Raw genomic sequence first — 27,618 nt, 5'->3', positions numbered from 1 at the left:
AAGAAGTATATATGGTCAGAAATCACTTGTTCAGTTTACAGACATATCTTTTTACAGTGAGGAAAATAACACCCTGCTCTGTTGAATAAAGATTAAGGCTGCAATTTGTTTGCGTAAAGGAGTGTAAAAGGGGATTTCCTTAGCGTTAAATTCAACCACTGTTAACTTCAGAAACATATTTATGTAGTTTGCTTGCCACAAATACAAAGCTGTGTGCTATTACTTTCTTTCAGTATTCTTTTAACTTGTCTGTCCAGTCTATAACTCATACTTATTTATGATCTTACATTCAGAACTAACCAGATCTTACCTTACCTTACCAAAATCAAGCAGGTGCTGCCATCTAACATTTTCTTTCATGCTCAGCAAGATATTTAAGGTTGGGCATAACTTTGGACCTAATTTAAACAATTATTGAGATAATATGCATTGAATGTATTTGAACACCTATTTAAAGAATAGAATACTGGCAGTCGTAATTTTGATAACAAAGCTAATTTTTAAAGTTACAGGGTCGGAGATCTTTGTCATAGTAACCTAACTAAATCTGAATTTTGCCAGTTTTAAAACAGTGGCTTTCTCCAAATAGTTTTTCCATGAGAATTATTAAATTCTAAATTAAAACAACTATACATTAAAAATGTAAGTCTCAAAAATGAGTAATAAAATCGAAATTAGCAGCTAAAATTGTAAACTTTAAGCCGAAAGGAAATAAATCTGACGTGAACAAATTCCTCTAACTGCATTAAACTGATTATGCCTCTTAAGGCTGGTTTCTGTTATGACTGACTTTTCGAACTCTGAAATAGGAGTTTCACCCCGCTTTTTGCTATTTCTCAACGACGCAAGAAGTTTGCCTGATAAAATTGGGAAGATAAGAATTGGGATGTAATAATGCAGTGGACTGTCTTCTGTTTGGTCAGAATCCCTTGAACTTCAACTCGGGCGGCCAATACACTAACATTAATCACCTTTTCTAAAATAATTGAGAACCGTTCCCCCTGCATTAGAATTATACGGCTTTCATTATTCCAAGCCAGCTGCAAACGGACTATGGGAGCTGTAGCCTTAACACATCTGGAAAGGAGCAGGTCGAGAAAACGCGTCCCGAGGAATTATCATCGCTTCTGAGCCGAAATAGCGCCCTCTAGCGCTATGCAAGGGGTAAATCTGGCAGTTGTTTTTATTTTTCAAACGAGTTGAGGAAGTTTGTCCTTCGCCGGCGCCCGTCGGGAAGCTGGAGTCGGGAGCGCAGAGATCCGCTTGACGGTTGTCATGGCGGGGGCTGCAACGGCGGATTCGCTGTGGGAGGACCGAGATGTTCGCTTTGACATCTCTTGGCAGTGAGTGATGTGGCGCGAGCGCGTCCCCGCACCTCTCGCCTCTCCCTCGCGGATTGGAAGCGTCTGGCTTGACAGGAGCGCCGGGTCAACGGGCGGGCGCTTCCTCCTCCCGCTGCCTCCATGGGGACGGCCGGTCCTCACAATGGACCTCGACCCTCCCCATCCACGGGGTTTCAAATCCTCATGTAGGGGCTTTCGCACACTTAATTGGTCCCTGTCGACCCTGTGACGGGGGGCAGGGGGCAGGTGGTCCTTGACTTACAACGGTTCATTTTGTGACCAAAGTTACAACACCACTGGGGGAAAAAGGACCGATGACCATTTTTCACACCTATGACTGTTGTAGCCTCCCCACGGTCACGTGATTTACATTCGGATGCTTGACAACTGAGCAGTGTCCCGGAGTCATGGGATCCCCTTCTGCAATCTTCTGACACGCAAAGTCAATGGGGAAGCCGTATTCACTTAACAACCATGTTACTAATTTAATAACTGCAGTGATTCCCTTAACAATATGGCAAAAATAGGTCATAAGATGAGGCAAAGCTTCCTTAACAAGTGTCTCCCTTACCAACATAAATTTTGGGCTCAAATTATTATATACACACATACATACATACACACATGCACACATACACATACATATACATATATACATACATATACATACATACATACATATACTTATACATATATACCCACACATACATATATACATATCAATTCACCTTTCTGTTTTCTTGTCTAGATTTTAGAAATACAGGTAATCTTTGAATTACAATAGCAATTGAGCCCAAAATTTCCATTGCTAAGTACAACATTTGTTAAGTGAATTTTGCCCCATTTTAACGATCTTTCTTGCCCCAGTTGTTACACGAATCGCTGCAGTTGTTAAATTAGTCACATGGTTGTTAAGTGAATCGGGCTTCCCTGATTGAGGGATTGCATCAGAAGGTCACAAAAAAGGGATCATATGAGTCCAGGACACTGCAACCGTCATAAATAAGAGCCAGTTGGAAAGTGTTTGAATTTTGATCACATGACCATGGGGATGTTGTAATGGTTTTAAGTATGAAAAAATGGTCATAAGTCATTTTTTTCAGTGCTGTTATAACTTTGAGCAGTCACTAAACATATTGTAAGTCAAGGACTATCTGCCTTTCTTAGGATTAAGGGAGGGGGACTGGCCCAAGGTCACCTAAGTGGCTTTATGCCCAATGGCATGAAGTGGCTTCTCCCATATTCTAGCCTGCTGCATTAAATACTACACTAAACTGGCTCCTTCACATCTTACTAGGGTTGTTATCTGTAACTTGAGGGGCGTTAGAGCAGATATTGAGCATTTTTTTTCTCCTGAAAATACGTTTATTTCCATTTCATTCCATACAATCACATGTATACTGTGCATAACCGGGGCATATAACATTGAATAATAAACACAATCCTCGCTTTTATAGACAATACCCCCCATAATACAAACCCAATATACCACCTTGACCCACCATACACCCTCTTTCACCCCCCTCCAACTTTCATTCTTCCTTCCAACATACCCCTCTACTTCCTACTTCCCCTCCCCCTCTATCACTCCTCTCTCTCAATACATTCCCTCCCTTCCTTCTCCTCCTGCCTCCAATCCTCTCTCCCACCCTCTCCACCCCTCCTTCTTCTTTCACTCTACTCCTCCCTTCGGTGTACCTCTATTGTCAACCAATATGTTCAGCTTGTCCTATTTTTACACTAACATTAAAAAGCCACAGTATACAAGTGCAATCATGTACTTTAAGATCTAACACATATTATATTTCCCCCCTCCCCCCCTCCCCCTAGAACGCCACCTCCCTTCCCTCCCCCCGACTTCCCAGAGCCCGTACACGGTATAACTTTTTAGCAAACACAGTCTAAAATGTCTTAAAACAAAGCAGGGGGGAAAAAAAAGGTCGATAAGAGCTCTACGTTGAACTCAGCTTCTTACTGTTACCCAAACTTTAAACAGTTTACGTTATCGCCAATCTTAAGCATAGGCTATCTGGAGTTTCTTAGTCCCATATTTGCTTTGTGTATAATCAATCCATTTTTTCCAGTCTCGTTTATATCTCTCGTTTGAATGTTCTTTAAGATATGCTGAAATTTTTGCCATTTCGGCTAAGTTTATAACTTTCAAAGTCCATTCTTGAGTTGTAGGCACGTCTTTCTTCTTCCAGGATTGCACCACCAACAGTCTTGCTGCCGTTATTAAGTACAGAACCAAGTTAATCTCTACCGCTGTAAAGTCAGTACATATACCTAGTAAAAACAACTGAGGGGTGAATTTTATCCTTCTTTTAAAGATATTTTGCAGGATCCACCATATTTTTATCCAAAATGCCTTAACCTTACGACATGTCCACCATATATGAAAATATGTAGCGTCAAGAGAACCACATCTCCAGCATTTAGGCTGTACATTCGGATACATAGAAGCAAGCTTTTTAGGATCTAAATGCCATCTATAAAACATCTTATAAAAATTTTCTCTCATATTTTGTGCTTGTGTAAATTTCACATTTCTTACCCATATTCTTTCCCATGTGTCCAGCATTATTGGTTCCTCAATATTCTGAGCCCATTTTATCATACAGTCTTTAATCAGTTCCGTTTCGGAATCCATCTGTATTAGTACATTATATATTCTCTTTATATGCATTAAGCTTTGATCTCTTATTTGTTTAAACAAATTATCCTCAGCTTTTACAAAGCCAGTTTTTTTATCTATTTTCCACCTAGCCTGTAATTGGCCATACTGAAACCACGTTTGAACTACCTTCTCCTCTTTAAGTACCTCTAAAGATTTTAATTGTAACACCCCCCTTTCTGAAGTAAGAAGTTGTCTGTAAGTGGTTCTATCGTGTTTTTGTTCTATATTCATATTTTGAATTGCATGTCTAGGAATTGCCCACATGGGCAACTTATCGTTTAGTTTGTGTTGATATTTTTTCCAGACCCGCAATAAAGCATTTCTTAAAATATGATTTTTAAAATTCTTATCCAATTTTTTGTTAAATAACAAATAAGCATGCCAACCATATACCAAATCATGTCCCTCGATATTCAATATTCTATCATTGGTTAAATGGGTCCAGTCACTAATTGCAGATAATGCCACTGCATCATAATATAATTTTAAGTTAGGTAATTTCAATCCTCCTCTTTCACGTACATCTTGCATTATTTTCATCTTTACCCTCGGCTTCTTTCCTGCCCATACAAATTTGTTGATACCCTTCTGCCATTCTAAAAGATTCGCATCTCTTTTGAGTATTGGTAACATTTGAAAAAGAAATAAAATTTTTGGTAAGATGTTCATTTTCACTGCCGCTATCCTACCCAGCAAAGATAAATGCAATTTCTCCCACCTTTTCATCTCCGTCTGTATACTATACCAAAGTGGTTCATAATTATGCTTATATAATTTCCCATTTGAGGTTAAAATATTAACTCCAAGATATTTGACTTTTTTTAACTACCTCACATCCTAGCATCACTCCTAATTCTTCCTTTTGTTTAGTATTCATATTTATAGCTAATATTTTAGTTTTTCCTAAATTGATTTTAAAGCCAGAGACTTGACCATATTGATTAATCGTATTCATTAAGACCGTACTGGATTCCTGCGGTTGTTCCAATATTATGACCAAATCATCTGCAAAGGCACGGACTCTATATTCTTGCTGTCTAATCTTGATCCCTTTTAGACCATCCAAGCCCCGTATCTTATTCAACAATACTTCCAGAGTTATAATGAACAATAGTGGGGACAAAGGACAGCCCTGTCTTGTACCTTTTTCGATTTGAAAGGAGTCTGTTAAACTTCCATTGACTATGATTTGGGCTGTTTGCTGCTGATATATTGCACCAATTGATCGTAAAAAGCCATCTCCTATCTGCATTTTTTGCAATATCTTCAACAGGAATTGCCAATTAACTCTATCAAAGGCCTTCTCAGCATCCAAAAATATGAATGCGGCAGGGATTTGATTGTTCTTTCCCAAATATTCTAAAGCATTGATGATTAATCTAACATTGCTCTTCATCTGTCTCCCCTGTATAAAACCTATTTGGTCGGTGTGTATCAATTGTTGAATAACCACCATTAACCTATTTGCTAATATTTTAGTAAAAATTTTATAATCTACATTAAGTAATGAAATAGGTCTATAATTTTTTGGCTGAGTAATATCTTGATCTTCTTTGGGTATCAATGATATGAACGCTGTCTTCCATGATGGGGGCACTTTACCTTCCGATTGAATTTTATTAAATAATTCTCTAAGAAGTTCTACCATTTCTAACTGTAAGTTTTTATAATAAACCGCTCTTAGGCCATCTGTACCTGGTGCTTTCCCTAACTTTAATTGTTTGATTACCTGCAGGATTTCCCCAGAGGTTATTGGTTGGTTCAACTTTTGCCTGTATTCTTCTCTAACTAGGGGGATTTTCTCTTTATCTAAGTATTTATCTATGTCTAAACCCCTAATTTTGTCCCCTTTGTACAGTTCTGTGAAAAATTCCTGAAATGCCTTTTGGATCTCCTCCTTTTGAAACACCTCCTTCCCTCTATAACGCAATTTGGATACATTTCGAGTTTTTCTTTTTTTCCTAATCTGATAAGCCAACCATCTGCCGGGTTTATTTGCGTTGCAGAAAGTATTGTGTTTTGCATATAATAAACTGGTGGCTACCTGGTCAGAGATCAGCATATCAAATTGGGATTTTAATATGGAGATTGCTTCCTTAGTCTTTATATCGCCTGGATTCAGTGTTAATTCCAACTCTTTCCCTTTAATTTCCTCTTCCAATTCTTTTCGTTTTTGCCCTTGTTTGTGTCTATGTATTTTGTTTATATTCATCAGTACTCCTCTCATATACGCTTTGCTTGCATCCCATACATATTCCATAGATGTACCCTTATTCATGTTGAGAACAAAGTATTCAGATAACAATTTTTTACAATCATTAATGTACTTTTCATATCTAAATAAATTTTCATTCAACCTCCAAGACCTTCTTGCCTGCACTACCCTTCCCAGTTCCATCCAAACTGGGTTATGATCCGAAAGAACTCTCGCCGCAATCTTTGTCTTCTTCACCCTAGAAAGTAAATCATTAGTAATTAGTATAAAATCAATCCTTGAAAGAGATTGATGTCTATCAGAAAAAAAGGTGAAGTCATATTCTTCTGCATTCCTTTCACGCCAAACATCTCGCAATTCGAAATCGTCCATCACGTCAAAAAAAGATTTGGGTAACTTAGCTCGGAATTTAGTGTTCGAGCGGGATGTCTTCTTATCTCTTTTAGTGTCAATCACGCCATTCCAGTCACCCAATAGTATACAAGACTTAAAGTCCCACTGTACTAATTAAGCATGGAGATTTCTATAAAATCCATCTTGTTGTTGATTAGAAGCATAAATTCCCAAAAGTAATGTCTTTTTCCCTTCTAAGATTAAGTCTAGTGCGATATATCTTCCAAAGGGATCTGCTTCAATTAGCTCGGCTTTAATGTCTTTTCTTAAGTATACAACTATGCCATTTTTCTTTTCCGTAGCAGAGGTCGCAAAATGTTGACCAAGTTTGGGGTTAAACAAATATTTTTGATCAGTTGATTTGATATGAGTTTTTTGCAAACAAATTATATCATTCTTAAACTGTTTGAGATAATGAAATATTTTCTTTCTCTTCTGTGGAGAGTTCAGTCCGTTAACATTCCATGTCAAAATCTTAGTTGTCATTTTTGGTTGCCTGAAGCTTTTTTAGAGCCTCCCGCATGGCCTGTCTAACCTTTGGTCTGGCTCCTCCCACGGCTTCTGAGCTTGTTGCTGTGACTCCTTGATCAATGGCCGGTGATTGTTGAGATTGTTGCGTTGTAGCTTGTTTTTCCATTTGTCTGGTGGTCGTACGGTTAGGTCTTTGTTCCCTGACCCCTTGCCCTTCCGGGAGGGGGAGATGGTACGTTTTGTCTGGTAGTTGTGTGGTTTGCTGTTTATCTTGTCCTTCTTGTGGTCTTTCTCCATATCCCGATGATTCAGGGTGTCCCACCTTCAGAATCTTATGATAGAAATCTCGAGCTTTCCATATAGAGTTGAGACAATATCTTTGCTTGTCAAATGTAACTATGATACCAAATGGGACATCCCATCTATACTGTATCTGACGCTTTCTGAGCTCTTCCACCAAAAAGCATAATCTCTTCTGGCTCTTAGCATTTGAGGTGGTATTTCTTTCAAGACAATCAAATCCTGTCCGCCAATTTGAAACCTGGTATTATAAGACTCTTGTAGTATCATGTTTCTGAACTCTCTTGTAACAAAGTATATTACCACATCTCGGGGGAGTTGCTTCTGTTTTGCCGCCCAAGAATTAACACGATAAATTTTGTCGATCTGCCAATCAAAATTGGATCCCGGTCTTCCCACCAGACAGTCAAAAGCCTCTGAAAACATCTGCTTTAAGTTCTCCTGTTTCTCTTCTCGCAGCCCCCTGACTCTTAATGCAAGCTCCATCTGTTTATACTGTATCATAATAATTTGTTTTTCAGCATTTTCAACTTTTTGTTCCACCACTTCAGTTTTAGATGTCAAGTTAGTTTTAGCTTCATTAAGAACCTCTAAGTTGTCTTCCATTCCAGAAACATATTCTGTCAGTACGTTTACAATTCCCATTATATCATCATTCATTTTGGTGATCTTAGTATCAAATTTATCATATAAGACTTTTATCTCATTCCTTATTTCATCTCTGAATTCTCTGAAAGTTTCTAAATTCTGTTCTCTAGATTCTCTGAACATTTCCAAAAAGAATTCTTTCGTTGGTACATCTCCACTAGGGGGCATAGAGGGTGGGGGCTGCAACTTTGTGCCAGGTATGGGGGACGTGGATCTATTTGAGTATTTGAGTATTTGAAAATTTATTTATAGGCCGCCCTTTTCCCTGGGGGGACTCAGGGCGGCTTACAACTCAAAGGGGGGGGGGGATACAGACAATAACACATAAGGACAATACATAATTAAAAATAGAACACAACATTCATACCATTCGGGTGGGGGTGAGTTACATTCTTTAACCCCAGGCCTGTCGGGATAGCCAGATTTTAAGGGCTGTGCGGAAGGTCTGGAGGGTGGTGAGGGTGCGAATCTCCACGGGGAGATCGTTCCAAAGGGTCGGAGCTACTACCGAGAAGGCTCTCCTCCGCGTAGTTGCCAGTCGACACTGACTGGCAGATGGAACTCGGAGGAGGCCTAATCTATGTGATCTAATGGGTCGCGAGGAGGTGATTGGCAGGAGGCGGTCTCTCTTATCTAGGAGGTAATTTCGCAGGATTTAATTTTGATGCCATTATGTCTTTGCTTTAAGCACTTAATCAAATTTTTCTAGCCCGCTGTGCAGCTTACAAAAAAAAGAAAAGTTCCTCCCTTTTGGCAGAGAATTTACGGACGGTTTCAAAAGACTGGCATTACACCAAAACAGTTCAGCAAAGAAAAAAAAAAGAAAAAAAAACCCTGTTTGGAATGTCTCTATATCAACAAAGAGTCTTTGAAAACTTTTAGAGTTTGATAAGAAAGAATCTTCAAAGAAGTGGAGCTAATTAGTTTGTGAGAGGCTGCCAAGGAATTAGGGATATACCATTATTGCAAATGCGAAAGCTGGAAAATCGCCATCTTGGAAACAGTTACACAAAGGAAGTTTTATAACACTGAAGCTAGGATTTTTCCTAGAAAAAAGCAAATAAAGTTCTCAGGTACGGGCTCTGCTTCTATTAGTTTCAGATAAAATAGTTTCAGAAATTGTCCTAAGAGGGGTTTCTTTGCCTTGTGCTGTGAAGACAGCCGAGGTTTCTGGCCGGAGGTATGACTCAGCTTTGGTTATCTCCCCCTTCCGTTCACAGCAAAAAAAAAAAGCTGCAAACTTCAAACTCTCTCTGCAATCTTCTTGCCTGAAGATATGAGATATCTGCTGGGTATTTAAGTAGATAACGAGCCAGAAATCTGGGAGCAGCTCAATTAAGCCGCCACCAACGGCAAAGTCCCGCCCCGGAAGTCCGATATTGAGCATTTTTGATTGAATCAAAATTAAAACATAATTCAAAAACTGTCTTCTGTTTTGAACAAAGGAAGGATATTAACAGTTTTATGGCTGGAAATCATTTGGCAATATGAATATTTGATGTGCCTGTTGATATAAAATTAATTGAACCTTCAAAAGAATTAGCTGTAAATGTAATGGTTCAAGAGAAAACCCCTTGAATTGAATCATTCGGAAGCAAAATATATTAAAAATGATATTATCGTTGGTTTCCCATCCAGGTGGACCTGCTTCACTGTACTTGAAATGTGATTCTGAACAGGATTGTTTATAACACTGGGATGGGACTGGGCCACTGGGAAGCTTGATAGTTATAATTAAGAATTATTGTAGTGCTGTCTTTTACTTTCTTATCCCAATTTATTTTTCCTTTTAGATCTTAAATGTGAAGACAGGATAGCTATTTATTTTTTAAGAAGTTCTTGAATGGGGTTTTTGGCAAAAGAGTGATGGCAACCTGGTATAGGAGAAGCCCTTTCACAGAAATTGTAGGTGGGGAGGGGGGGGAGTTGTATATAATTGTTATCTCTCAGAATGCCATTCACATTCAATGAACTATGACTGACCTCTGTAATTAAAAACAAGACGACTATTTATAGCAATATCTAAGAATATAATATTGCTTTAGGCAAATGAAAATGAGACCAGGAGAGGTCCTCATTGATTGTTTGGAGCCTATTGAAGATACCAAAGGCAACAATGGACAGAAAGGTAACATAGGGTTTTTAAAAGTTGGTTAAATTTGTTCCACACCCATTTCAAAGAAAGAAAAGTTTTTCTGGTTGGTTGATTTTGAACATGTGCAATACAAAATCATGCATTCAGAGTAGAATGAGAGAGAATGAGGATGTTTATTTTTCTGTTTTTCCCCAGATATTTCATCTCCTAAAACTCTTTTTTTTTGGGGGGGGGGGGTGTTTGCATTAATGATAGTCTCTTTTAATTAACAAATATACTTCTGTCAAATTAAGGTATCCCCCATGGATGTAGATGAATTTTATTTTGTTTCTGCAGTTTGTGGTTCACGATTATCTGAATTTATTACAGGGAATATCATTGTATAGCACTGATTTGAAGGCCACAATTGCCTTTATTTGTTAAAGTATTTATCTCCCGCTTTTCCCCGTGCTATCTGGTATTAGGTGGGGTTGTTTTTTTTCACTTTTCTCAAATCTACAAAACAACTAGCTCTTGAAATCTTTGCCTTACCCTTTAATGTTTTGCTTCCTTAGTTTATTTCCCCCATAAATGCTTACCTAAGATTGTTTGCTTCTAGGGATGGCATTCACAGTGTTTATTTATCTTGTTCTGTAACTGTATTATATTCTTTTATATCCTATATATTGAGAGCAAACTCATTCCCTCAGTGTGGATACTTATTAGTCAATATTGCGTTATCTACACTGAAAATATTTGTAAGTACAGGAGACCCTCAGTCTAACAGGACAGAAGGATTCTGGAGGACAGATTGGCCAAGGTTTTGAAGATTCAATGTTATCTCCAGTTTGGGGCAGCATGCTTCAAAAAAGCAGTTACAGTGCAGAGACCAAAGAGGGATGCTATGTCCCATTTTCTGTTTGTAAATCTCCCAGAGCATTTGGCTGGTCATTGTGAGAAACAAAATGCTTGCCTAAGACCGGCTTGACCTGATCTAGCAGGCCTGTGCATGCCACAGCTGCTGTCTATTATTAAACTGGGAACAGGCTGGTGAATCCTTCCTGTAATAGGTGTAGTTCATTTTCTAGCAGCCATCTCATGGGGACCTATTAAAATTACTTCCAGTTGGAATAAGTTAAAAAAGAGAAACAACAGCTAAGTTTATTAACAGGATTTCTCTCTGGATTGTTGGTCAAAAATCATTGCTGTTTTACATTATATTTGATTATATGTCCATTTGCCCATTCGTTCATGCACTTTATCCCCCGTTTCTCATATGTAAAAATAAAGTTATTAGATGTAAAAATTCCAATGATTTTGTTTAAATTTCTAGGCAGACTCTTAGTAACAAACTTAAGAATTTTTTGGCAGTCTGTTGTATTCCCTGAAGTCAACCTCTGTAAGTATCATTTTGTTTTTTAATGCATATTTTGTCTATCCACACATCCCCACTTGTTACTAATGTACAGTTTTTAAAATGTCAGCCAAAAAGTCTCTCTGATGTGTTTGTCAAATCTGTCAAATTATCACCATAATCTCCGAGGATTCCTGATGATTTATAGCATCACTACTGCACATTCTGTGCATTAGGTATAAGCAAATAAAAGATGGTATTCTATTGGATTTTCCTGTGTCATCTCTGGGCTTGGGCCTGACATATTAGCTGTTATTAAAATAACCCGACCCTTTTCAGATTCTCATCAAACTGAAAAAAGATACTGTTATTTCATTAATTGTAATGAGAGTCCTTAAAGTAGTAGCATCTTGGGCAGGAGGAGGAGAGGTGATGGTTATGTGAAAGCCTAAAACAATGTGTGATGTATTTTAACGTGTATCATACCCCTAATGAAAATACTGATAGAGCAGTTACAAGTGGCAGGTGGTGAACTTGTTTCTTTTTCTGCTATTGTTGGTAGTAAAGGAGTGGTAAAATGAGATTTGCATGGAGCATTTTAAAAGAAGTGAATTGGAAAGAGATTTTTGAGGTCTGTTCTATAGATAACAATGGTAGAATCAAAATTGCTATTCAGCGTACTCTGTGGTATTACATTCACATTCCTCACACTGTCTTAAATTTTTTTGTTTGAGACGTATGAAGCAATAGTAGATGATTTCAAAGCACTCTGGATATTATATATTAATCTGGAATTGTTAAAAATGAAAAATTATTTTGCTTCATTTCACTTAACAGTACCAGAGATAATGCTGTGTTTCTTTTCCTAATTATTTAGCTGTTGGCTACAATTGCTTTGTGAATACAACAACAAGAACTGCTAACTCGGTGAGATTACAAAATTAATTTTGAAGCATACAGAATATTTTTCAAAAGAGATATGTTGTTTTAAAATAACATAACTTGCTCATCATTATTTGATTTGCTTTACAGATGCTCCTTAAATTTCAAACGCAAGAACATTAGTGATATCAAAGTTTTATATATGGCATTGACTTTAATGAATTCATTGAGTTCCATTACGTTCTTCACTTAATCTGACAAATACTTATACAGTTGTACACAGAATAAAAATATAGGCAGAGCTATCAAAAAGGAAATTAATAACAAAAATATAGATTTTGCTAATGCTATGAAAGATCTGGTATATAAACCACAGTGTATGTTTATGGTCATGCCTTCTGATTTGATGTCAGCTAGCATTCACAAATTGATAAGTATGTTCCAAACACAGAATAAGCCTCTTCTGCAGCTCAAATAGAAGCACATAGATCAGTGGTTCCGAAAGTGGGGGGTACCGCCCCCTGTGGGGTGATGGGATGACTTAGGGGGGTGCTAAGAGGCAAGGGGGCGTCAGGGCGCTAAGAGGAAAGGGGGGGTGGCAGGGGGACACTAAGAGGCAAGGGACTAGATCACTAGATGAACTATAAGGTCCCTTCCAAGTCTGTCATTGGTTTGTAGGGTAAGAGGCGGGCAGCTGCCTGAGGCCACAGCTCTTATCCCCAAGAAGAGGACAATGCTCCCACAAACCCCATCTCTCCCTTTCCCAACGGCTTACCTGGAGTGGCGGGTGCTGGGCTGGATGGCCAGCCGCGGCCCTTCCCCACGCAGTTCTGTCCCGCAGATGCTTCCTCGTGTCAGCCGTCGTGCTTCCTCACCCGATTTGTCTTTCTCTTCATTCGCTCCATAACAAGCGGAGGATTGCACAGCCTGGGCTCCATCTCCTCCCGCCGCCTCTCCTGGCCAGCGGTGGGCAAGGCAGCAGCTGCGCCGGATGCCCTTAGGGGACCCGGACAAGCCTTGGCGCAGGGACCGGGAGGGCGGGGGGGGGAATGCGGTCCAAGGCCGACTTAGGACACGCATCTCTTGGCCCCGAATTCTCCGCACCCTGTGGAGCCCTGGTCAGAACACGCAGCCAATGCAGAGGGTCGCAAAGCCCCCCCGCCCTTCCTGTCTCCTAGGCGATGAGCGTCACCCGCCAATCCTGCCTGCTGAAGTTTCCCCGTTTAAGGGGGGAAGGACTCAGGTGAGGATGCACGGGAGGGAAGGGGGACGCTGCTGCTTCCTGCAGGTTCGGACTTGGCCCAGGGTCGATGGGGGCCTAGATGGGTGACTGCTTCGAGCATCCGGGGGGGACTCGCTGCTGGGGTGGTGATCTCCTGTGTCTCCCTGGCATTCCATGGGAAAAAGCTGGTTCTGGGCACCTGGAGGAATGCCAGGTGTGCCCCCCCACACACACACACACTCCCCGGGGACTGGAGAAAAACACTAGGGATGTATTTCTGAAACCCATCTGATGCCCCTCCCTCTCTCCCCGGCTCACTGGGAGGCAGCCAACACTTACGGTCACAACCGAGGCCAAATTTTTTGTTGTTGAGTGAAACATTTGTTAAGTGAATTTTACAACCTTTTGTGCCACAGTTACAGTGAATCTCTGCAGTTGTTAAGTGAGTCACATGGTTGTTAAGCGAATCTGGCTTCCCCATTGTCTTCACTTGTCAGAAGTCACAAAAGGGGACCACATGACCCTTGAAACCGTCATAAAATGAGCCAATTGACAAGCATCCCAATTTTGATCACGTGACCCCAGGGATGGTGCAATGGTTTTAAGTGTGAAAAACAGTCATGTCACTTTTTTCAGTGCTGTTGTAATGTTGAACATTTACTAAATCAAGATGCTGAGCTTGTCGATCAAAAGGTGGGCAGTTCGGCGGTTCTAATCCCTAGCGCCGTGTAACGGAGTGAGGTCCTGTTACTTGTCCCAGCTTCTGCCAACCTAGCAGCTGGAAATCACATAAACAATTCAAGGAGAAAAATAGAGATCATCTTTGGTGGGAAGGTAACAGTGTTCCATGCACTTTGGAAGATTTTGGAAGAAGTGCAAAGAAGAGCAACTAAGATGTTTAAAGGCCTGAAGACTAAAACATAGGAAAAACAGTTGCAAGAATTGGGAATGGCCAGTCTAGAGAAATGGATTGGGGGGGGACGACACCTGATAGCAGTCTTCCATTATTTGAGGGGCTGCCACAGAGAAGTGGGAGTCAACCTGTTCTCCAAAGCAGGATAAGAAACAATGGGTGGAAACTAATCAAGGAGAGAAGCAACCTAGAACTAAGGAGAAACTTCCAACTAGTGAGGACAATTAATCAGTGGAACAGAAGTTGCCTCCAGAGGTTGTGGGTGCTCCATCACTGGAAGCTTTCAAGAAGAGACTGGACAGCCACTTGTCTGAAATTGTATAGGATTGCTCCTGGTTGAGCAGGGGTTGGACTAGAAGACCTCCAAGGTCTCTTCCAGCTCTATTCTGATTGAGTAATTGAGGTCTCTGGCTGCTGCTATGCTGCTCCTTCCCTTCCTAGAATCTTGATCGCTTGCTGCTTCATTCAGAAATTCGTTGGCTATCAAAAGGCAACTGTGTGAGATGCCTTTACAATCTTTTTAACACCATTGTGGAGTTTTTTGATAGCTTTGCTCATTGGTGAACTCAAAGAGATCAGGCATGACATTGCTTATATATCAGAACTATTTGCAAAGTTCAATGAAGTGAATTTGCAGCTGCAAGGAAATGAGGTCAATCTTATTAAGGCCAAATCTGTCATCTCTACGTTTATTTCAAAGTTAAGTCTATTCAAGTGCAATATAGGCCGTCACGAGCTATACCAATTTCCGAGCTTGTCTGAGCTAGAAGAAAAAGGTGGGATATAAGATGATGATCTTCAAGTTTTTTGTGACCATTTGGACATGCTGCATAAAGATATATCTGAGCAATATCGGGATCTTCTTTGGATGGAAATTCCAGATTGGGTGATAAATCCACTTTCAGATACTGAGGAAGATGGGGTAGTGGAAGAACAACTCATAGAGCTGCAAAATGACATTGAGCTGAAGCCAAAGTTTAAGAAATCGTACCAAGAGTTTTGGTTACAGAAAGAAAATTCTGATCGCTACCCTACACTATGGAGAGTGGTTAAGAAGTTCCTTATTGCATTTCCAACTTCATATTTGGTGAAAGGTGGCTTCAGTGTGGTCATTCAACTTCTCTCTAAGCAAAGAAATCGACTCCAGATTGCTGAACGTGGTGATTTAAGACTCCTGCTAAGTGAACTTAAAACCAGACATTGGGAATGGCATCACTTCATCAAGCCCATCCATCACATTAAGATTTTACTAAACAGTGAAGTAGTTACTAAATTTTACTGAGTTTACTAAGTTACTAGTTACTAAGGTTCTTGATAAATGACTATCAAACTTTGAAAACCTGGTATCACTGGATCATGTTCAATAATTTTGTTGAATTAACATTAACTAAAAAGTTTTTTAAATTGGATTTTGAAAAAATGTGCAATTAATTGTTACAGTTTTGAATTTTACTGTTACTATCTTCCTTCTGTCATGCAAACTGCCCAGTCATATGACCCCCCCCAAGCCACGCCCATCAAGCCATACCCACAGAACCAGTAGTAAAAAAAATTGAATTCCACCACTGGGTGGGGGGCACTGAGGATCAGTTTGTAGCACCAAGGGGGCGCTGGACTGAAAAAGTTTGGGAACCACTGACGTAGATTATCTATTTCCTAAATTGAAATAGTACTATTTGTGGAAGGGTACTATATTCTATCTCCTTCCATTCTTCAATGTTGGTATTTAAGGAAGGAAATACAAGTAGTCCTTGGTTTACGGCAGCCATTCAACAACTGTTCAAAGTCCCAATGGCACTGAACATGGGGGGCCTTACAACTGATCCTCAAAGTTCCATCTATTGCAGCATCCTTAATCACATGATAATGATTCTGTGCTTGGGAACCAGTTCGCAATTATGGCATCCCACGGTCACATTTGTGACCTACCCTGCCAGCTTCCCACAAAACAAAATAAATAGAGAAGTTGGCAGGAGGTCGCAAGTCAATTTTCACACTCCCACACTCCATAGCATCTGCCCACAGAAATCTAGCACCTTCCTGCAGCACCTGCCTACACATGCTCCATAATGCCTGCCCACAACATATACACACACCTAGGTCTTGCCGAGGTGGCGCAGTGGTTAAATGCAGCACTGCAGGCTAGTTCAGCTGACTGCAGTTCTGCAGTTCGGCTGTTCAAATCTCACCGGCTCAAGGTTGACTCAGCCTTCCATCCTTCCGAGGTGGGTAAAATGAGGACCCGGATTGTTGGGGGCAATATGCTGACTCTGTAAACCGCTTAGAGAGGGCTGAAAGCCCTATGAAGCGGTATATAAGTCTAACTGCTATTGCTATTGCTATTGCTTCTTAGCCTGCTTGCCTGAGACTCCCTCCTCCCATGTCATGAACATGTAAAGTCCTCATGTAGTCCTAGGGTTATGATAGCAACTGGGATTTCTCGGATTTCCATTGCTGTAGAACCATGATGGTGAACATATAGCACACGTGCCACAGGTGGCACGCAAAGCCCTCTCCAGGCATGTGAGCCGTCGCTCAGCTCCACCATGCATGCGCACTTGTCTCCTGCCGGCCAGCTTATTTTGGGGTCTCTGCCACACATGCAGGAAATGTGTGCGCATGCGTGGGGATCAAGGGGGGGGTCACATGTGCAAGGGGTGGGGGAATGCAGGGTGCGCGGTGCAAACCCATGCCCTGTTTTTGGTCCCAGGGGGCTTCAGGGAGGCCTGCTAGGCCCACAACTGGGTGCAAGAGGTTGTGCACACAGGCACAGGGGGAAGGACCAGGCATCACCTGCGCATACACAGGGGGTGGGGCACATGGGGGTGTCATGCACACATTGCCTTATGGGTGTGGGCACACGAGGACAAAAAGGTTAGCCATCACTGCTATAGAATGTGGTCACGACTGCATCACTTAGCAACAGAAATTCTAGTCCCAGTTGTCATCATAACCCAAAGACTATTTGATGAGTCTCCAAAGGCTAAATTCCTAGCCCAGATTTCATTCTCTTTCTAATGTTCTTTAACAGGTTAAGTCAATAATAACTAGAAGTTTTACAAAAGACAGGAAAATAACTCTTAAAAAGTAATAATAGTAATCAAATATATTTATGTGATATCTTGTAATATCATCCAGGTAGTTATAGATCTATCATCTCACATTAAAATAAATGTTCTCCTAATTCTACATTATTACACATCATTTAATACAATAGCATCTTTGTTAATATAGTTTGGGTCTTCAGATTTGACCCATAAGAGAAAAGAGAGAGAGAGGTGGGAAGAAAGAACAATGATATTGATTAGTATAGTCATAAATAATTGGAATTTTAATGTAGGTCAGCTTTATTTAATGAGTTCATAATTAAAATTCACTTCACATGTTTTATTAAATGTGTAATTTAACCGAAATGATCCTTTATGTGCTCTACATTTACTGAACCTGGGTTTATAATATGTGAGTTGTTATCTATTCAAGGCATTTGTGACACGGCAGATTAAAAATGTAGCACACATTTGTATCTCTCAAAAACTGAGGTTTCATTAAATGCAACTCTGTATAATATTGTTCAGAAATGTTAAATGACTATAATGTTCATTTCTTTTAAAAACTGCAATAAGATATTAAATCTGATATTTTCCCTTATAGAGATTAAGAGGACAAACCGAAGCACTTTATATCTTGACCAAATGCAATAACAAACGTTTTGAATTCATATTTACAAATGTGATTCCTGGAAGCCCCAGACTTTTTTCTTCTGTTATTTCTGTTCACAGGTATTTAAGGTGTTTTTTTAAAGTTTTATGTAGAAACAAAAAAGATTCACTAAAGCAACCCTTACAAAATTAGTTAGTTACATATGGTATATTAATTTTCAGAAATTGTGCTGTGTTGGTTTGAAATAGAATACAGTTCGATATTTACATTTACTCTGGCACATTTACTCTGCCCTTTATTTAAAAATCCTTCCCTTACCATCCCTTTTCTACAATCTCTGCATTTTGTACATTTTAAAAGTCCATGACAGGTACTGGTATTTTATTTTAGGGCTTTTTAATTAAATACACACATGCAGAGAGAGATATTCTTCTGAATATATTAAATGCTACTAATGATTATCAAAAAATTTAGGTCCATAAATTTTAGGTCCATAAATGATTAAAAACAAGGAAATATTGTTTTCCAAGAAATGAATTTATATTATTGTTTAGTTCTACTTTTGTTTGTATCCTTTTTGTTCTAATTCAAATGATAGCTAGTTAATCTGAATCCCAGCTAAACAATTATTATTATTGTTATTGTTAATTAAATTTGTTTGCTGCCCATCTCACTTCAAGGCCAGTTCCTGAGTTATGCATGCCATCATCAGGAAATAACCGTCTTAAAAGGACTATTTTACTGAGGAATAGTAATATTGTTTTCAAATTCCTACAGTATCAACCATCTGAGTTTAATGCAATTTGTAGAAAAAAACATTTCAGTATGTTCCCAACTTCTGGATGAAATGTTCATGTTTTCAGCCAAGCAATTTTCCAGAGAAGAGGGCTGTTCAGTTACGCATCTTTATCTTTTTACTTAAATTATTTTTTGTACAGCAAGTCTTCTTGCACTACAGCTTTTCAAATAACAAATAGATATTTTATAATGTGTTTAAATATACTATTTATATTCTAATATGTGTGTGTGTGTGTGTGTGTGTATGTATGTGTGTGTATGTATGTATGTATGTATGTATGTGTGTGTATATATATATATATATATATATATATATATATATATATATATATATATATATATATATATATATATATATATATATATATATATATATATATATATATATATATATATATATATATATATATATATATAATGTTCAATTGCCAACTCAAACAGGCCAAGAAAAAACTGAAATAAATATTCCTGGATGGATGTTGCTGGCGGTATCCCTTAAGCGGGCTTTGAAAGAGGTGGCACAACTCAAATAGTTTTTTCAGTAGAAAAGTGCTTAACAATCTACATGCCTCAACCTCTTAGAAGTGCTTTTTCCAGAGCATAGTTTGAATAACTCAATTCTATGGCAAAGTATGGGAGATTTCATGGAGTTCCATTTGCAGAAAAATTCTTATTTCAGTGGTTCTCAACCTGTGGGCCACGGACCCATGAGGATCTACAGTGTCGTCACGGGGGGGGGGGGGGTGTCTGTGTCTGTGAAGGCTTGAAGAAATATGATTTAAATCTTACGTTAAGTCTTGGAGGTCTCTGACCCCAAAGGCATTAAAAGGCGGTCCGTGATGAAGAAAAGGTTGAGAATTGCTGCCTTATTTGAGTGTAAAGAATACATTGTAGCAAGGACTGATTACTTAAAGTTTTTTCTTAAAAATCTTAGAAATAGTTGGATATTAAGGATAAACTTATATTTTGTGCATTGAGTGTATTTCTATGAGTCTGCATCTTTTACCTCAAAAAATATCAAGAACAAGATGGGACACTTACAGAAGACTGAGATTGACTACAGGGATGCTGATATACTGTCTTTTTTCTGTATATTTTTTAACTGCTGCTTAATATGGTCAGTTTACTCATCCATAAATTAATTGGACTGAATTGTACACAAAATGGACTGTTTCATGGATACGTTTAAATAAAATGCGGTTAAAAATGAAAATGTTAAAACACTGTGTTCCACTATTTGTAGAGCTTACGAAACATCGAAAATGTACCGTGAGCTGAAGTTGAGATCCGCATTAATTCAGAACAAGCAATTGAGATTGTTACCAAAAGAACAAGTGTACAACAAAATAAATGGCGTTTGGAACTTATCTAGTGACCAGGTATAATGTAGCATGAGAAAACAATATTAAGAAAGTGGTTTCTTTAAAAGCGCCTAATGTGCCAAAAGGATTGTATAACCTATACACAAACTATTTGATTATATTATATATTATGTAGGGATAGTAGATTGTTTTAGCATTAATACTTCAAATCAAATCATTAAGAAATGTTGTTTTCTTCTCTACAGCAGGAACCACTAAAACTATGATCTGTCAACTTTGACTCCTATTAAACTTGTATTATATAATAATGAAATATTGTAGCTCCTTAAAAACTGGGATCAGAAGTACTTATCTATTTATATATTTATCAACTTACCAAGCTGCGATGCCTACCATCTCTCCAAAGGCAACTCTAGGTGGCTTATAATCATTGAACAAAATGCACTTAAAACAATAAATAAGGATCTTAAATTAAAAAACTAAAAATTAAGCAAGATGGATAGGGAGCGAACAAAATGCACCCAGGTGGGGAGGAGGCATTAGCCACTTTCAAAATGCCCCTCCTCCCACACGCCCGTTAAGACCCCAGGCTAATTGGCATAGACATATGTCTTCAAGACCTTTTGGAAGGCCAAAATGATGGGAGCAGATCCGACCTCAAGGGACGAGATGTTCCAGGGAGTGGGAGCCGTAGCTGAAAAGGCTCTTCTTCTGGAGTCTGCCAGGAGAAATTCCTTGGTTATTGGGGTCCACAGCATACCCCTTTCTGCCGGCAGAAATAGGGTGGGCCAATCCCATCAGGGTAAATCAGTTTCTCAGTTAGTCTGGACCCATAACCACAAAGGGATTTAAAGGTGATAACAGCACCCAGAATTGGACCTGGACACAGACTGATAGCCAGTGTAGCTCGCAGAACAGCAATGTAACATGGACCACCCCAGGGGCTCTAAGAACTGTCGGTGCAGCTGTTTTCTGGCAATTGTTGCCCCTGGGGACGTGGACAAGGCCATGAGGACTGTGAGTGCCTCCACCTGTGTACTGGCCCCGTGTCCCTCCTGGCTGGTTGCCAACAGCAGTGAGGTGACACGAGGCTGGATCCAGGCGGTTGTTACCGCCTCTGTTCGGGAGGGGCACTTCCCCGCCGCACTTAAAGCGGCGGTGGTGAGACCCCTCCTGAAGAAGCCATCTTTGGATCCAGCTGTTCTCAACAACTATCGTCCAGTCTCCAACCTCCCCTTTGTGGGGAAGGTTGTCGAGAAGGTGGTGGCCTTCCAGCTTCAACGGTCCTTGGAGGAAGCCAGTTATCTTGACCCCTTCCAGTCGGGCTTCAGACCTGGTTACAGCACAGAAACCGCTTTGGTCGCATTGACCGATGATCACTGGAGAGCCAGAGATGGAGGCCATGCCTCCATCCTGGTTCTCCTTGACCTCTCGGCGGCTTTCGATACCATCGACCATGGTATCCTTCTGCAACGACTGCAAGAGGTGGGGGTGGGAGGCACTGTTTTGCAGTGGTTCTCCTCCTACCTCTCGGACAGGTCGCAGTCGGTGTTAGTTGGGGGGCAGAGATCGACCCCTAGGCCCCTAACATATGGGGTGCCGCAGGGTTCGGTCTTATCCCCCCTACTATTTAACATCTACATGAAACCGCTGGGCGAGATCATTCGGAGGCACGGGTTAAGATACCACCAATACGCGGACGATACTCAGTTGTATCTGTCCGCCCCGTGCCAACTCAATGAAGCGGTGGACGTGGTGAACCAGGGTCTTGAAGCCGTTAGGGACTGGATGAGGGCTAACAAGCTTGTACTCAACCCGGAGAAGACCGAGTGGCTGTTGTGTTTCCCTCCCAAAGATTCGACCAGTGGTTCATCGCTCAGGCTGGGGGGTCAAATTTTATACCCCTCAGAGAGGGTTCGCAACTTGGGAGTCCTCCTGGATCCACAGCTGACTTTCGACCACCATCTGACGGCTGTGACCAGGGGGGCATTTGCCCAGGTTCGCCTGGTACGTCAGTTGCGACCCTACCTGAACCGGGAGGCTCTCACAACAGTCACTCGGGCCCTTGTGACCTCTAGGCTGGAATACTGCAATGTGCTCTACATGGGGCTGCCCTTGAAGAGCATCCGGTGACTTCAGCTAGTCCAGAATGCGGCCGCGCGAGTGATTGTGGGCGCACCTCGGTTCGCCCACATAACACCTATCCTCCGCGAGCTGCGCTGGCTACCTGTTGATCTCCGGGTGCGCTTCAAGGTGCTACTCACCACCTTTAAAGCCCTCCATGGTAGTGGATCTGCATACTTGAGAGACCGCCTCCTGCCAATTACCTCCCTGCAACCTATAAGATCACATAGATTGGGCCTCCTCCGAATACCATCCGCCAGTCAGTGCCGACTGGCAACTACACAGAGGAGGGCCTTTTCAGTAGCAGCTCCGACCCTCTGGAACGATCTCCCCGTGGAGATTCGTACCCTCACCACCGTTCAGACCTTCCGCACAGCCCTCAAGACCTGGCTATCCCGTCAGGCCTGGGGATAAGATCACAATCTGTCCCCACCCGAATGAAGAATGAATGTTGAGTACTATTTTAACTCTTATGTATTGTTTTATGTTTATTGTTTATACCCCCCTCCCTATTTTATGTAAGCCGCCCTGAGTCCCCGCGGGGAAAAGGGCGGCCTATAAATATTAATAAAATACTAAAATACTAAAATACTAAGTTGTTTCTAACTCTGTGAATCAAATCAAATCTTTATTACAATCATGAATCGGCACAGCTTATCCAGTTGGATCCCAGGAAATATTTTAAAAAAAAAAAAACTCACAAAGGAAATACTTTCTAACATACAGTTTGTTTAACATCTAAGAATTTAGCTAAAAATAGGAAGAAAATCAGCATGGCAGAGCAAAACAGCTCTGTTTGAATAATGTCGCTTTGATGTCAGTAGTTGCCTCTGGAACAACCTAAATTTAACTTGCATGCCATTGTATTTGAATGGCGTATTATTTTGAGAACTTGGCAGGAACGCCAGAGAGTTTCCTCCTTTGTGCCATGATTTCTTTCTATTACAGGTGATTCCCAATGAGTTTCTTATTTAAATAAGCATTTAGATGTTGGGTTTACTTTAGAAAATGTGCTGTTCTATTTAGACTTTACACAAATGCATAGAAATATGAAAGCTCCAAGGAACCAGGTTTACTTTGCTTTCTTTCTTTTTCTAGGGAAACCTGGGTACATTTTTTATTACAAATGTAAGAGTAGTTTGGCACGCTAATATGAACGATAGCTTTAATGTCAGTATACCATATCTGCAAATTGTAAGTAGCTACAATTATCTCTCTTATTAGTAATTATGTATGATATTATTTTAATTGTGCAAAATGTATATTTGGCTCTTGCAGGCTGAAATCAATAATCTTTCAGCTCCCCTCCCAGATCACCTATGTGCTCATAAGAAGAGGGTGTGTGGCTTGTTAGGGTTTAATTATCTGTGAAGCTATCACTTTGTTAATATGGTACTCCATTTTCAAATGGCTGTAATTATTAGGATGGCGTCATTTGAAAAGGAAATGTTTAAGCTTTCCATTCCTAATTGCAATCTCATAGAAGAGGAAGACTCATTTCTCAGACTAATTAACTTTTTGTTGAGTTAGTGGATAAGTAGTGGAGACGTCACACACATCATTACAAATTAACCATTGACATGTCTATCTCCCACAACTGTTTGTCATTTTTTTAAAAAACGTGCAAATTACACAACACTCATGTCTAATTAGTACTAAAGATCTCTTTATCACATTTATGAGGCACATTAGTGGTATTTTCACTCTAGTGAAACTGGGGAAAGGAAATTAAGCAATAGGACATATTAAAGGTGGTATGATGAGTGGCATTAGGTGTGTGTAAACTAGAAACTTCGCTTTGGATGTCATGGTCTAAATTAGGAAATTATATCACTCTTTAAATGTGCCAAACATTATTTGGTTTCCAAGGTAATTATTGTTATGGCAACTAAAAGTGTTGTGGAAGCAACCATACAAATATTAAATTCTGGTTGAAATTCACAAAAGTTAGCTTTTTCATTTCCTTTTTAGTGTGTCATTTTTGGTTTTGTCTTTTCAAATATTTTGCATAATTATAAAGATCTTAATTTCAAGAGATTGTATCAATATTTTCAGTTACTTTTGTTAAGAAGCTTATTTTTAAAATGTTTTAACATATATATTTTTATAATCTTTGCATCCAGCGTACTATAAAGATTAAAGATTCAAAATTTGGCTTGGCACTTGTCATTGAAAGTTCTCAGGCGGTAAGAAACTAATGGCATAGTTTATTTCTTTCCATTCATATACCATTTCTAGAGAAATTGTTGCTTTGATTCACATAATATAGTAGCCTAGTATTACACTTGGTAAATAAACATAAGTAATGAAAATAACCATGATAAATTAGCAGCAGGTGACCAATCAGATCTCTGAATAAAACATGGCATTCCAGATTAGTCATGTACTATTTTTGAGCAATGTGTTCCTATAAAAATTGTAAGTGCAGTATTGAAGGTATCTGCTTCTGAGAAGTTAAAGAAAGACTGTGAATAAATGGCTTTGGAAATGCATGTGTCATTGCTGATTACTTTCCTTATGCTGCTGCTGAGATTAGTATTTAAAAATAGCTTCCAGCCTTGAATTGTCCAGTTTCTTTGGTAACAATATCTTAAAAATTGTACTCATTCACAAAAAAATGGTACATGAAAATGAGCACATGAAAAGCCAACTAAAATGCATTATATTATATTATAATATATACATACATACATACATATTAGGCAATGTGTGTGTATATATACATAAGTATATACACTTACGCACACATGTACACACACGTATATAATATATCTCCTATGTGATAGATAGATGGTATCTTTCTGCATGTCTGGTTAAGAAGTAAATCCTACTGCAGCTTCTAGTTTTCTTAAATGTTTAATTTAAATGTTTAATTTAATTTAATCTTTTTGTTTAAAAGAGCCAAGGTGGCGCAGTGGTTAAAATGCAGCACTGCAGGCTACTGCTAGATCAGCAGGTCAGCGGTTCAAATCTCACCGGCTCAGGGTTGACTCAGCCTTCCATCCTTCCGAGGTGGGTAAAATGAGGACCCAGATTGTTGGGGGCAATATGCTGACTCTCTGTAAACCGCTTAGAGAGGCCTGGAAGGTCTATGAAGCGGTATATAAGTCTACTGCTATTGCTATTGCTAATTTATCTCAATATATTACATATTTAACCATGATTTAAAGTAATACTATGCATTGACTTATCATATGATAATGAACCATTTTAAAATTTGTAAAATATGCTTGATTTACTATGAATTACTATAAATTATGTTCAAGCATAATTATTGTGTACATTTTATTTAACATATTACTCTTTTACAGACTGGAGGCATTATGCTTGAATTTAAGATTGACCCAGTTGAAAAACTGTTGAAAACTTCAAAAGAAATGAATTTATTGCATATAGTATTTTCAGACAGTCCTATATTTGGAGTAGACTATGAAATGGAAGAAAAGGTACATTTTTTGAAATTTTAATCAATTCCTGCTTTTGTTTAATGGTATTAAAGAAATGTAGGTGTTGTTTCAAATTGTTTTCCTTATCAATATTCAGCCTCAACAGCTAGAAGATTTGAAAGTAGAACAAATAGAGGAAGATGTGGAAATAGAGGCAAATGAGCCAACAGATGCCTTTGTGGTAAGCGTCTCTTAAAACTAATAACTTTTGTATTGTTTCCCTATACACCTAGCGTACTAAACTCGTCAGTAAATTATAATGAACTCACAGCCCAGATCAAAATGTTAATAAACTTTTGGATGTAATATTTCACTAACAATTGTCATTTTATGCTATTAATCAAGTAACCCAAGAAGTTACCAATTAAATGTAGGTACTGTATTTTTCGGAGTATAAGACACAGCTAGGTTTTGAAGATGAAAATTTTAAAAAAAGGGTTTTTGCACTCTGCAAACCTCCGAAAAATGGGCCATTTTTCGCAAAAAGCCCCCCCCCCTTTTTTTTAAGGGCATGAATATCCCTTAGGAGGCTTGTAGAGTACTCCTGGGGCAAAAATGAGCAAAAAATGGTCCATTTTTCACAAAAACGGGCTCGTTTTTAAATCAAAAAAGGGGCATGGATAGCCTTTAGGAAGCTTATTGTGTGCTGCTGGGGGTTGGGGGAGGGCAAATAACGGGCCATTTTTCTCTCATTTCTGCCCTCCCCAGCCTGCAGGAGTTCTCTGAAAGCCTTCTAAAAGCTATGCTCGGCCATTTTGGTGAAGGGGCGGAGTTTCGGGAGGCAAAAAATGCTGTATTCAGTGTATAAGACACACCCAGATTTTCAGCCTCTTTTTTAAGGGAAAAAGGTGCGTCTTAGTCTCCAAAAAATACGGTAGTTGTCCTTTATTCATTTGCTTATTTATAACAATTGTTGTTACACTAAACAAGAAATCCAAACTCTCTCTTTAATACTAGGAATAAATCAGTTTGTTTAGTTGCATGTGATGTATCAGATCAAAGCTAATTGTTTATTTGCCATAAGTTTTATATTTAGAATAGTTATGTAAGATTATACATATTAATAGGAATGTCTTAAAAAACAGTTTTAAGACAGTTTAAATTGAAAATGAATTCATTTTATTTAATACTAAGTAAATGTTGATGTCTTTGAGGTAATCGAAGTTTTTCAATGAATTGATTTACTGCCTGAATTTCAATTAAAAATAATGCTGAATGCCACAATAACTTATTTTTATTTTTATATCATAGGCTTATTTTGCTGATGGAAACAAGGTATTTTTTAAGTTACAATAAAAGTGAATTAGTTTCTTGTTAACACTATTAGCCACAACTTACTTTTTTCCCCCCTTCTTGTTGTCCTGCAAATAGCAACAAGACCGTGAGCCTGTTTTTTCCGAAGAGCTAGGACTCGCCATAGAGAAGCTAAAAGATGGATTCACATTGCAAGGACTCTGGGAAGTAATGGGTTGATATGCATCTTAAAAAGATGTAATAATTAACAAAATATATTTTGTCTCTAAAAGTCATGCTGCAGTCTTTTTAATCAATCAAGCTATAGCTACCTCTTTTATGTAGATTGCAAGGAAAAAATAGTGTTCTTGTATAGTTTTAACATAATTTCTTGTATATTTAAGATATTTAAGCTGTGGTTTGTATCTTTATACAGTGCTTCAACTGCTTGCATTTAATATCCATTATGTATTATTTAAATATCACTGTAAATAAAATTGATAGTTCATAATATAAACTGAGAAAAGATGTTCTAAATTTGAA

At 39.1% G+C, this 27,618-nt stretch overlaps 1 protein-coding gene across 2 annotated transcripts; it reads left to right on the top strand.

The window, feature by feature from the left end:
• Positions 1–1,214: 1,214 nt before the first annotated feature.
• Positions 1,215–27,618, top strand: LOC148049360 (BBSome complex member BBS5-like). 2 transcript variants are annotated; one of them, XM_087709370.1, is made up of 12 exons: positions 1,215–1,343; positions 10,093–10,175; positions 11,455–11,520; positions 12,353–12,402; positions 18,144–18,271; positions 20,194–20,329; positions 23,495–23,590; positions 24,520–24,582; positions 25,708–25,842; positions 25,940–26,023; positions 27,094–27,117; positions 27,214–27,618. In XM_087709370.1, the coding sequence occupies exons 1-12, from the start codon at positions 1,276–1,278 to the stop codon at positions 27,313–27,315; spliced, it is 1,035 nt and encodes a 344-aa protein (XP_087565496.1). In that variant the 5' UTR covers positions 1,215–1,275; the 3' UTR covers positions 27,316–27,618. The 2 variants fall into 2 exon arrangements, with proteins under 2 accessions (XP_087565496.1, XP_087565502.1); XM_087709376.1 differs by lacking the exon at positions 11,455–11,520.

This window comes from Thamnophis sirtalis, unplaced genomic scaffold (assembly GCF_051295495.1).
Source record: "Thamnophis sirtalis isolate CommonGarterSnake01/CBP01778 unplaced genomic scaffold, rThaSir2_p1.2 scaffold_1, whole genome shotgun sequence".
Taxonomy (NCBI): Eukaryota; Metazoa; Chordata; class Lepidosauria; order Squamata; family Natricidae; genus Thamnophis; species Thamnophis sirtalis.
The sequence above is the reverse complement of the archived record's forward strand: the minus strand, read 5'-3'. Positions and strand labels throughout refer to the sequence as shown.